The sequence below is a fragment of the Rhipicephalus microplus genome, chromosome 2, assembly GCF_043290135.1.
Source record: "Rhipicephalus microplus isolate Deutch F79 chromosome 2, USDA_Rmic, whole genome shotgun sequence".
Classification (NCBI taxonomy): domain Eukaryota; kingdom Metazoa; phylum Arthropoda; class Arachnida; order Ixodida; family Ixodidae; genus Rhipicephalus; species Rhipicephalus microplus.
Window position 1 is genome coordinate 281029983 of NC_134701.1, and position 10755 is coordinate 281040737.

Genomic DNA, 10755 nt, shown 5'->3' on the forward strand with positions numbered 1-10755 from the left:
AACACCACGTATATTTTTTTACTGGAAAGTGGTCAATACTTCTTGTTCGTAAAATCGCCATTCCTGCACCAGCGCATCCTTGTTACCGAACCGCGTGCGTCAAGTTTCACCACATAGTGTTAACGCCCCCTCCCCCTACCACAAACAGACTTGTCTAGAAAGAGAAAGGACGATAGCTTCTCCGTCCAGCAAGATCCACCACCTATTCGAATCACGCAATGCCCGTATTTTGCGAAGTCGCCGCACAAAACAGGAATGCCTGTTTCGGGTATTCGTTGTGACCTCGGGCTGCAATGTTTTCCGCGTTAGGTAATGAGGGGCGTTTCAGATCAACCTTGTTCACTTTCTCTCGACAAATACGATGCATATCGGCCTAATAGTATACACCAATGTCAGCATGGGGGTTGTTTCCAACGAAATATAAAAAAAAGGCCATTTAATGGGTGGAAACGAGAGACACAGTCGTCAGTAAAAGCGGAGTAAAGCTGCCCAGTCCAATGTGATGTAAATAAATTATCTGCTCAAGTACACAACTCGCGGAAATATCCACGCACGCATCTTTGTCGCTAGTGGTTTTACAGTTCCGCCGGTTCCGGTGGCGTCACCAGTCTCGTGACCAAGGCCGGTCCGTATCGGCTGCCATCGGAATAATTCGCCCCGGTTTAACCTCCCCGTTCAAGGTCCACGCGATGGAAACGGAGAGAACCACTTTCTCCGCGGGCGCCCTTGCTGGGCGCGGACGGAATTGCCCGAACGAACTTTCTCGAGCTGCGCCCGGTCTATATTTGCACCGCGCTGCTGGAAACAGAAAGCCAGTCCTCGCGGGCTTGAGTGACTGTCGAAAGCAGGCACAAATAGTGGGCGTGGGCCCTTATTCATGCAATATCCACTAGAAAGACCTCTGGTGCTGCGAATAGCTATTACGGGAATAATGGTATAGTCCGCGGATTCGCCTTAATCTTCGTGCTTGCGGATTCGAACGCACTCGTGATTTCGTTTATTGTTGTGTTTTGGCGTTTGTTTTGAATAGAAGAATTAATCATTGTGAGCATCGTGAGCAGATTTTAACTGATTAGCCCGAAAAGGTGGAGAAGTGGAACTGCTGCAGCGTCTTCCAAACTTCGTCATGCGACAAAGCGGCTCCTGGCCACACGTAGCCAAACGTAGCCGACAGAATTAAGTTTGAACAAATCCGTGGACTGCCCGTGCTGGCCATGCCCCGCCACGGTGGTCTAGTGGCTAAGGTACTCAGCTGCTGACCCGAAGGTCGCGGGATCGAATACCGGCTGCGGCGGCTGCATTTCCGATGGAGGCGGAAATGTTGTAGGCCCGTGTGCTCAGATTTGGGTGCACGTTAAAGAACCCCAGGTGGTCAAAATTTTCGGAGCCCTCCACTACGGCGTCTCTCATAATCGAATAGTGGTTTTGAGACGTTAAACCCCACAAATCAATCAATCAATCAATCAATCAATCAATCAATGCCCGTGCTGACCGAAGCGTCATGCGTTTCACAGCTGTTACACACTACTAGCGCCAGAGTTCCTTCTATTTTATTTGTGGGAAACTCTATGCATTGCATCGTGTTCTACCGTGTGATGTGCATGCGCACGCATTCGAATAGCTTTCACGTGATCTCGTGAACGCAGCTTCAGAATGTATGCTGCGGCACTCCGCGATGGTAGCTTTATAATGGCAAAACGAATTGAGGTTAGCCCGCTTCATTGTGATAACGACGTGGCGGGAACGTCTTTGCGCGCGAACAACGAAAAAACCTGCGCGTGATGTCTTGTTGCTATTAATGTTACGTGGATAACGTGAAGTCACTCCATACTGCGATTTAAGTGGCATCAATTAACGCTATCTATTTTTCTACACATAAGCGAGGAGGTCAGTTCAGTACACGAGTCTTTACCATTGCGCCTGCGCCTAAAGGTGACCGCTGCAGGGATTTAATGCTTCGTGTCAGCAGCTGACAATCGTGAGCACTGCACCACCCAGGCTGACAGTGAGGGGTTCACTGTGTCGAAGAGGAATCAAGAGCGTCCTCATTATGCAGGCAACTTGATGAGACAGTCTGTTTTGTCAATTAGAGCCTTCTTACAATAGAGATGTTATTTTCGGGGCTTCTGGGTTCGGTTTTTTTTAAAGTCCTACCTATCGATTGTTCGACAATTGCGCCCAAAAAGAGCACAAACCACCTTGGTGGCCCCGGCACTGAAACTCTGTTATTGTCGCAGTCACTAAATTTCAATAAAAGCCTGGTGTAAAACTAATGCGTTTCTCTCAAGCCACCATCTTGAAAGTGTCACCATCTAGCCGAGCTGCCTTCATGACGAGGAATGTCGGACTCCTGCAGGCGACAACGAACCTTGAGCAGTCTATATAGTTTATGGATTCCATGCGAGCTGACCTCAGCCGGGAGCGCCATCGGATACAATCGATACGTTCTGAGTGAGAGTCGTGTTGCGCTTTTCGCTCGGCGACTCGGAGCCAATAAAGGAGCGGCGATAAGACACCAAAGTGATTCACATACGCGATTAAGGAAACGACGCGAATAAAAATTCCGTAGCGGAAAAAGGCACCCGAAGCTTGATGAACGCTCGCAGCGGCGGAATGCTGCGCACGTGGTGAATTCGATTGCGTGACGCGGGCCACATCTTGTTGCTTCACACAGGGGAAAAAACGAGGTTCGTGAAAACGACTCCCGGGGGCCCTCAACAATAAGCATTGTCGTGACAGTAATCAAGGTGCAATATCGGCTCTCCGGGAAGAAGAAAAAAAAAAAAAACACCCACTTACTGTAAGGCATTACACAACGTGACCGCGTCTTGCCGCGATGTGGTATGCGTTTGTATCCGCAATAATGTATCTGTGATAATGTAAGAACAGTTGTTGGGGTTTGACGTCACAAAGCCTTGTTTGGTATGAATACGAGCGACGCCTACGGGAGGCTCCCGGTACTGACTCTGTTATTAACGTCACAGATATTTTTTTAGACGATCTCGTGTCCTTTAACGTGCACACTGACGTGGCACACCGAAATGCGAGCCCCACGGCCGAGATTGAATACGCGATCTTTAGGTCATCATACGAACACTGTAACCACTGATCTGCCGTGGCGGCACGTGCCTCTCTGCAAGTACAAGCTGCTTAGCATGCCCGCTTGTCCAGAAAGAAAAAAAAAGTGTGTGTGTGCAGACTATAGTGTTGTTCTAGTAATGTGAAGTATATTACGGTATTTTTACAAAGACGTCTAACCTATCCAACCAACCTGTCGTCCACTCTTTAGGTGCACAGTTGCCAACTGATTGATATGTCGGGTGAACGTCCCAAAACCACCATATGATTATGAGAGACGCCGTATGGTGGAGGGCTCCGGAAATTTTGACCACCTGGGGTTCTTTAACGTGCGCACATGTCTGAGCACACGGGCCTACAACATTTTAGCCTCCATCGGAGATGAAGCCGCTGCAGCCGGGATTCGAACCCGCGACCTGGGGGTAAGCAGCCGAGTACCTTAGCCACTAGACCACCGCGGCAGGGCTGCACAGTTGCTAGAGCAGCGTTTTATTCTTTTCTTGGGGGGGGGGGGAGGGGGGGAGGCTAAGTTTCTATTTAATTATCGGTCTTGTTACGACTTCTGCTGTATTGTTCGTCAGCGCCCGTGGCGCTTTCTTCGTCTTTGGACTACCACTATCTGTACAGACCATTGTTAGACCTTGACAGAATAAAGTTTGAGAAATGCAAAACGTATTTCAACACCACCGATGTGATTTTCCCCCTTCGTTTCGCACGAGCAGGATCACAACAAAACATGTTCGGATTGTTCGTTCGCACTGTACAAAAGGTAAAGACGCAATGCCGTGCGATGAAAACAATAGTAATAGAAAGACGCTCCCTCGTGTACTTATTGCTTTCTTACCCTACAGCTGAGTCATTATACTTTGCTCAGTATCACAACGCACACAAGCTATAGGTGGCACACGTGAGCATCCATCACCCCTAATTAGAGAGTTTTTCTGTAACGTACATATGTCCGTGTGGCGTGTTCTTGCTCAGTTCTTACGGAACGTCACTAGAAAGAGCCTCAGCATTAGCGCAATCAAGAATACGCTGCAAGTCGCAGTGGTTTTCTATAGTGGTAGAGGGTCCCCCTCCGATTCGGAAGGTACTGGGTTCGATTGTACGATTGCAGGAATGTGATGCAAACGACTACGTACACGTCACGAGTTGTTGTCCACTGAGCAGTCGACACCAACTCCCGTGCAAGTACAGCATACCACAGTGCGCGCTACTTGCGTGCGCTCTCTTTTGCTGTGGAAATGCAGTGTCACGCCTGCGCAAGAACTCTGTGCGCACGAACACACACACACACACACACACACACACACACACACACACACACACACACACACACACACACACACACACACACACACACACACACGCACACCTCGGATCTTTTGAAGACCAAAAGTGCGACTGGGTGCCATAAATACCTCATAAAATTGACAGCTTGTCTAGCCTGAAGCTAGGAGAAAGGCCACGCCCTCATACTTTGTTTATTGTGGAGTTCAGCACTTGAGTCACCACTAAATGACTTTAATTCACATTGAATTTGTTTTAATTCACCTTCATTCACACTTTATTTAGCTTAGGCATTCAACTGCCTCTTTTGATTAATTGATGTATACGCGCCACACTAATTCACACCTCATTCACCTTTAATCAACTTCAATTTTTCATCCAGGGAACGGGTGTACGCTCGAGGCGCGATTTTTAGCACCATTCGTGCTGACAAAGCCCAATAGTACTTCCCTCCTTAGCTATATGAGATATTCCTTTCGCCTTGATGATTAACCGTCGCGTCCTTGTAAGATAAATGCAAGATGCAAAACAAGTGGGCTGGTAATCCTTTAATTCGAAAGAGCGTAGAAGTGATCGTCAGAAGTGATACCCCTCGCTAACGTTTCGCGGACAAGTGGAGTGACCTTTCTGCACTCTACTTTCACTACGCCCCCCTCCCGATATTTATGTACATTTAAACTCGACTGTCGAACCGTGCAGGGTAGGCACATGTGCGAGACGACGTCTAGGGACCCTGGTATACTCAAGGTCATACTCAGTAATCTTGTTATCAGAAGCATTTAATTAGGGAACAAGGAAGTACAGATGCAGAGAAGAGATAACTAAGAACCTTCGTGCTTCCGTGGAGGAGTCTTTCTGTTGCTGCCTGTTCTCTGTTGACCATGACGGGCTCCGTGTCGGTGCGCTCTATTCCGTGCTCGGATCTGCCATCGTCGTCTATGCGCACATCCACCGGATGATTGCACTGGCTTCTGGTCAAAAGGTCCACTACTGCTCGGGCAGTCGCAGTTTCTTCGCGACCTCACCACTGGATGCCGTTTATACATTCCAGCCACCCTCGGAAGAAGTCACACTTTGTTGGGCTCAGACTTTGGGGTCAAGGACGTAACAACGGGCCGGCCAACAAAAAGTGAATGGAAAAACCAGGTGTGAACTTTTGGGGACGGCACAAAAGAAGGTCCCTTACTCCTATTTCACAATGAGGAACTTTACGGCTGTTAGCTTACTTCTCAACACCCCCTCCAGCCCCTCCAGCATTTTTCTAGTTCTACGATAGCGTCGCCATTGAGATTGAGCCGCCAAGTTGTTTACCAATTCGTTGCCGAAAGACTGAACGGGATAAGAAAGGACGAATGGACTGTGTGCGACTGCACAAAACCTGTCCTAAGAACTCACTCATAAACAAAAAAAATTCGGGCACTGCCATGCTTGGTGCTTTCAATTGTCGACATTGTGAAGAAGCGGCACCGTCCTCTTGAAAATCGAGAAGGGTCGTCTGTAGTGGACTCGCTAAACTTTTGCGAGGCGACCTCCCTCGTATTTCATGCAACAGCTCGCAAAAGTATAGAAAAGTCGACTGCAGAAGCAGAATGTAAAGTGGTCCACACACAACGTCTCCGTCGTCGTTCTTTCACTTTTGCGCGCTGGTGCGTCAGTTAAAACCAAACAACTAGCCAGGCAAGCATCAAAGATTTTAAACAAGCATTCGAAGGGCACTGTAGCGTAATGAATGAGCATAGTTATAGCACGAGAACAGAACGATGACAAAGAGACAAGAAGGCGGAAATGTTGTAGGCCCGTGCACTCAGATTTGGGTGCACGTTAAAGAACCCCAGGTGGTCAAAATTTCCGGAGCCCTCCACTACGGCGTCTCTCATAATCAAATAGTGGTTTTGGGATGTTAAACCCCACAAATCAAAGAGACAAGAAGGACACGAGCGCTCTAACTATCGTCATGTCATACCAACTAGCCCAAACTGCCACACTTCTAACGAATCAGCTATATGCCAAAGCTATTACTCTAAAAAGTGTTCACCATTTCGTCTGAATACCCACAACTGCTTTCTCTCCCGGCTCCCTGCCACCGTGTTCTTCCCAGCTTGGATGATTTACAAAGCCACGTGCGTCGAAGTACATTAGCCACGCATCTTTTGAGCGGACAATGCGCGAACGCGAATTTCTCGCCACACAAATCCCCTGTTATCACTGAGTGGCGAACGCGTTTAACCAGCTGCTGGAAAATGGTTAGGAAGACCATGGCGACCGAAAATGAGCTTTAGGGCCGTTACACGGGCTATCCGCCAAGCCGCAACACAGGTGCCGGCACACCTGCCGCAGCCAAGCGGGAGGTGATTGATTTGGTGGGGTTTAACGTCCCAAAACCACCATATGATTATGAGAGACGCCGTAGTGGAGGGCTCCGGAAATTTCGACCACCTGGGGTTCTGTAACGTGCACCCAAATCTGAGCACACGGGCCTACAACACTTCTGCCTCCATCGGAAATGCAGCCGGGATTTGAACCCGCGACCTGCGGGTCAGCAGCCGAGTACCTTAGCCACTAGACCACCGCGGCGGGGCAAGCGGGAGGTGAAAGAGCGTCGCCACAAAACACCTATATGTCATGACGATAGTTATAGCGCGAGAACAAAACGACGACACAGAGACAAGAAGGACACGAAGTACACGAGCGCTCGTGTCTTTCGTGTCCTTCTTGTCTCTGTGTCGTCGTTTTGTTCTCGCGCTATAACTATCGTCATGCCGTACCAACTAGCCCAAGCTGCCACACTTCTAACCTATATGTCGCTCGCTCATTTGCACCCTGCTTGCGTTCGGCAGCTGTCCCAACAAGTTCGGTGCGGATAGCACGTGTACAGGTCACTTAGATTCGGTGGTACCGCTTTGTTGTTTGCCCGGTGCTTAGCCAGGAATAGAAAACAACCGAGAGACTTTAATAGCCTGTACTGTTAAGCACTCATCCTGTTACCTACAATTTTTTTTCTTTGCTACTATCTCGTTTCTTCCCGCTCATACATGAACGCTATATTACTCACATTTCCCGAAGACTGTCAGGCGCAAATTGAAGCAAGAGCACAAATTAATACAAAACTATTAGAGCTCCGCAACATGGTTTCGGCCTTCGCTGCCCGGTAACGCATCGGGAATCGCTGTCCCACGCATATAGGAACAAAACACGTAAAGGGTAGAAATCAGGGCAAAGAGCTCGTTGACACAGCTGCTACCTCTCGTCATACTTTCCCCCTGCACAATGCTATTCAAGGTCGCTTTAACCACGACCGCTAAATAACGAAAAGAGATGTCTTAACAATGGCAACCGTTCCGAGCAGCACACGTGCGCAGGGGACCCCCGGGCGAAATACTTTCCGCACTCCTTTTTTGTTCCGAAGCCCTGTCTGTGATCCTTTACAGCGTGTGCAGATAAAGACTGCTGGTACTGGGAACAGGAAGAACAACAACCGAGGGTCCCACGCTGAAGATCACGGAGAGGGGGAAGATTAAGTGGCTTTGTGTGTATAAGCACGAGACTGGTAAACAAGGGGAGACGTGGCACTGTTCCCAGAAGCCTGGATGAGATATGCTCGAGTCTGGCACAAAGCACAGCGCCTGCACCCTTGCGGGCGCCGAAAAAGACAATCGGCCTGGGAGTCCACTTTGCGGCTCAAATGTCAGCAGAAGTCGTGCAGTGGGCGCGCGTCAGCTGCAGACGAGAGAACGGGTCAGGGGTGTAGCCAGTTTTTTTTTTTTAATTTTCGGGGCGGGAGTTTAACCATACTTTATGCATGTTCGTGCGTTTGTATTTGTCAGTGTATATATACGCAAGCAAAAGAAAAAAACATTTTGGGGACAGTAAGAGATAGAGATCTGTAAAACTCGGTGATAGGATTGGTGGCGGAAGAGTCGGGGGAAGACTGTTCTTTCTTAATGGAAGAATGCAACTCAGGGGCAAGATTAATGAGGACGAACTATAAAAAGAACACCTTTAGAATAAACTGCACAACAGTATGAGACCTAAAGAAAGAAATGGCCTAAACTACCGCCGAGATCCGCTCCGGAAGAGCTCATGGTATACGCCATCTCCGCCGTAAGCATATTGAAGGGAGAGCTTGAAAACGTGACGGTAGGAGACGAGGGAAAGATTATAATTAACGCCGGTATTCAAATGACGCGCGAACTACTACTCGCGGGAACATAAATTAGCGAGCGGTATCTACACCGTGTCTGAGAAGTTTTTGTTGTTTTCTTTTATTGAACAGTTCGTGAGTCGTAACACATGTATCGGAAACTGGGAAATTACGCCTGTGACCTTTATAAGAACGCACGACTTCTCTCTAAAAAAAATTTTGAAAAATAGTACTTGTAATTTTCAAAAATAAACCGTGGCGAAAGGGCAACGCTAACGACGTGTCATCGTGGTCAAACGTGGCACACTTTGACGTGAGAATTTAGCAGCAGCTCGTTGCTAACACGTGGCCATCCCTGGGGACACGTTCAACAATTGCCCCAGTGAGCTTATGCTTACGGTTTGTCCGTAATCTATGCACTGGCTTGAACAAGTTGAAATAGATACGCGAAACGAAACAAAAATATTGCGATAATATGTTCACGCGTTGGGCATACAGATGCAGAATCGTCATGATAGAATTATCTGTTGAGTGACATCTAGTCGCTTGTTTACAGTCGGAAGTTTCGGAGAGGCATTAGACGTAGATAAGAGCATCTACATAAGCCACACACACAAAAATAAATGCGAGCTAATGTTTAAATCAAATAAAAAGTGACTAATCAGTGAGCAGCTTCGCTACCTAGAGGAATCAGGAACGCGAGACGTTTCCAGACACTAAGAAACTATCACCCCTAATTAGTGGACTCTCGATTCTATGAGCTGAAGTGATAACGGATGCGTAAGAGCCGGAATTATATGTATACGCATTACAAATCTAACTCACCTTCCCGAGAAATCCAGTGATCCCAGTGAGGAAGACGCACTTGTCTGCGAAAAACTCCGCGATCTCCGAGTTTCCTTCCATGCTTACAGGCACTGATGTAACGCGCCGTCGACTTGATCCAGCGCGCCGATCGAGTGCACGATTGTCCCACCCAACGTCCGTCCCACACGAGAAAAGTTTCTCAAAAAAAAAAAAATCCGCACCGCCTGCACTCACAATCTCTTGCGAGACGCGGTCACTGGCAGCTTTCTCTTACGCGGGTCTCCGGTTCAGGCATATACCCCGCCACGGGCGCACGTCATCTCGAGCGAACCAATCGGAAGCGAGAGCGCGACCTCACCCTTTCTCTTTCAGCTTACACTGGGCACCCGTTTCCGCACATGCTACCTCGGTTCAGCGTACGTCCGTCGTCTCCACCGCGTTTGTCTCTTCTCGCCATTACCCTCACCTGCACACAAGCGCATGCCTTTCCTAGAAGGACGTGCTTTCCCCCCTGGCGGTCCCCCTCTCCGCCGGAGATCGTGGCACTTCGCGTCGTCCCCTCTTAAAACGAATTCCTTAGGATGGGAGATGCTTTATTACTCCTCGTCTCCTCCAAAGCGAGTCAGGAATAAATGCTTTGTATAGTAGCATCTAAAAGGTTAGGTTGCAGGAGTGGGGATAAAATGGTAACTACGTATTTAATCATTTCCGTCCGCACAGCACGGCTTTCCCCGTTGTATCGAATTGTTGTCATTTAAACAGATCTACAACGAAGGAGCTTGTGACGTCGGTATCGCACTAAGCAGCCCCAGTCACACCTCTTGTTCCAGATCCCACTGCAACAAAATCATAATAAAAAAAAAAACAGACGAGCGAACCGTACGCAGGGATCTTATGCGCGTTCTATACAGACATCCGAGATGAAGTTGGAAACCGCTTATCGTTGTGTATCCACAGTATGGTCTTTTTTTTTTTTCGTAGTATTTCCATTCAAGCTTGGGCGTCATTTGAGTGACCCAGTTTGATAACCCGAGTGTGTCAACGTCTGCGCACGCAGACGAAAGCTGTAAGGTTCTCTTTTCTGAGTGTATCGGAGGGGAGGAGGGGTTTCTTTAGCTTTAGTGGCATTAAGCAGTCACCGTCGCGCCCAGTGCGTCATAGTTCGCTCATGAAGCGAGTGCCGCCTCACAGTGTTTCTGTCTGATCACAAGTGGGCGGCTTCAACGAGGCCGAATGTTCCCTTCTCTTAATTGGATATGTCTTTTCTTTCTTCACAGTTACGTAACTATTCGGTGTAATAACTTCCCCTATACTTTCGTTCGTATCATTGTGTAATGAATGTAATATATATATATATATATATATATATATATATATATATATATATATATATATATATATATATATATATATATATATATATATATATATATATATAT

General features: G+C 47.9%; 1 protein-coding gene across 1 annotated transcript in view; it reads right to left on the bottom strand.

Moving 5' to 3' along the window:
• Nucleotides 1-9567, bottom strand: part of LOC119179780 (putative fatty acyl-CoA reductase CG5065) — a 35366-nt gene extending 25799 nt beyond the window's left edge. The window contains exon 1 of the mRNA XM_037430902.2: nucleotides 9335-9567. Within this exon, the coding sequence (XP_037286799.2) occupies nucleotides 9335-9415 (81 nt within the window). The 5' untranslated portion in view covers nucleotides 9416-9567. The remainder of the gene's footprint in view (nucleotides 1-9334) is intronic.
• Between the last annotated feature and the right edge of the window lie 1188 nt (nucleotides 9568-10755).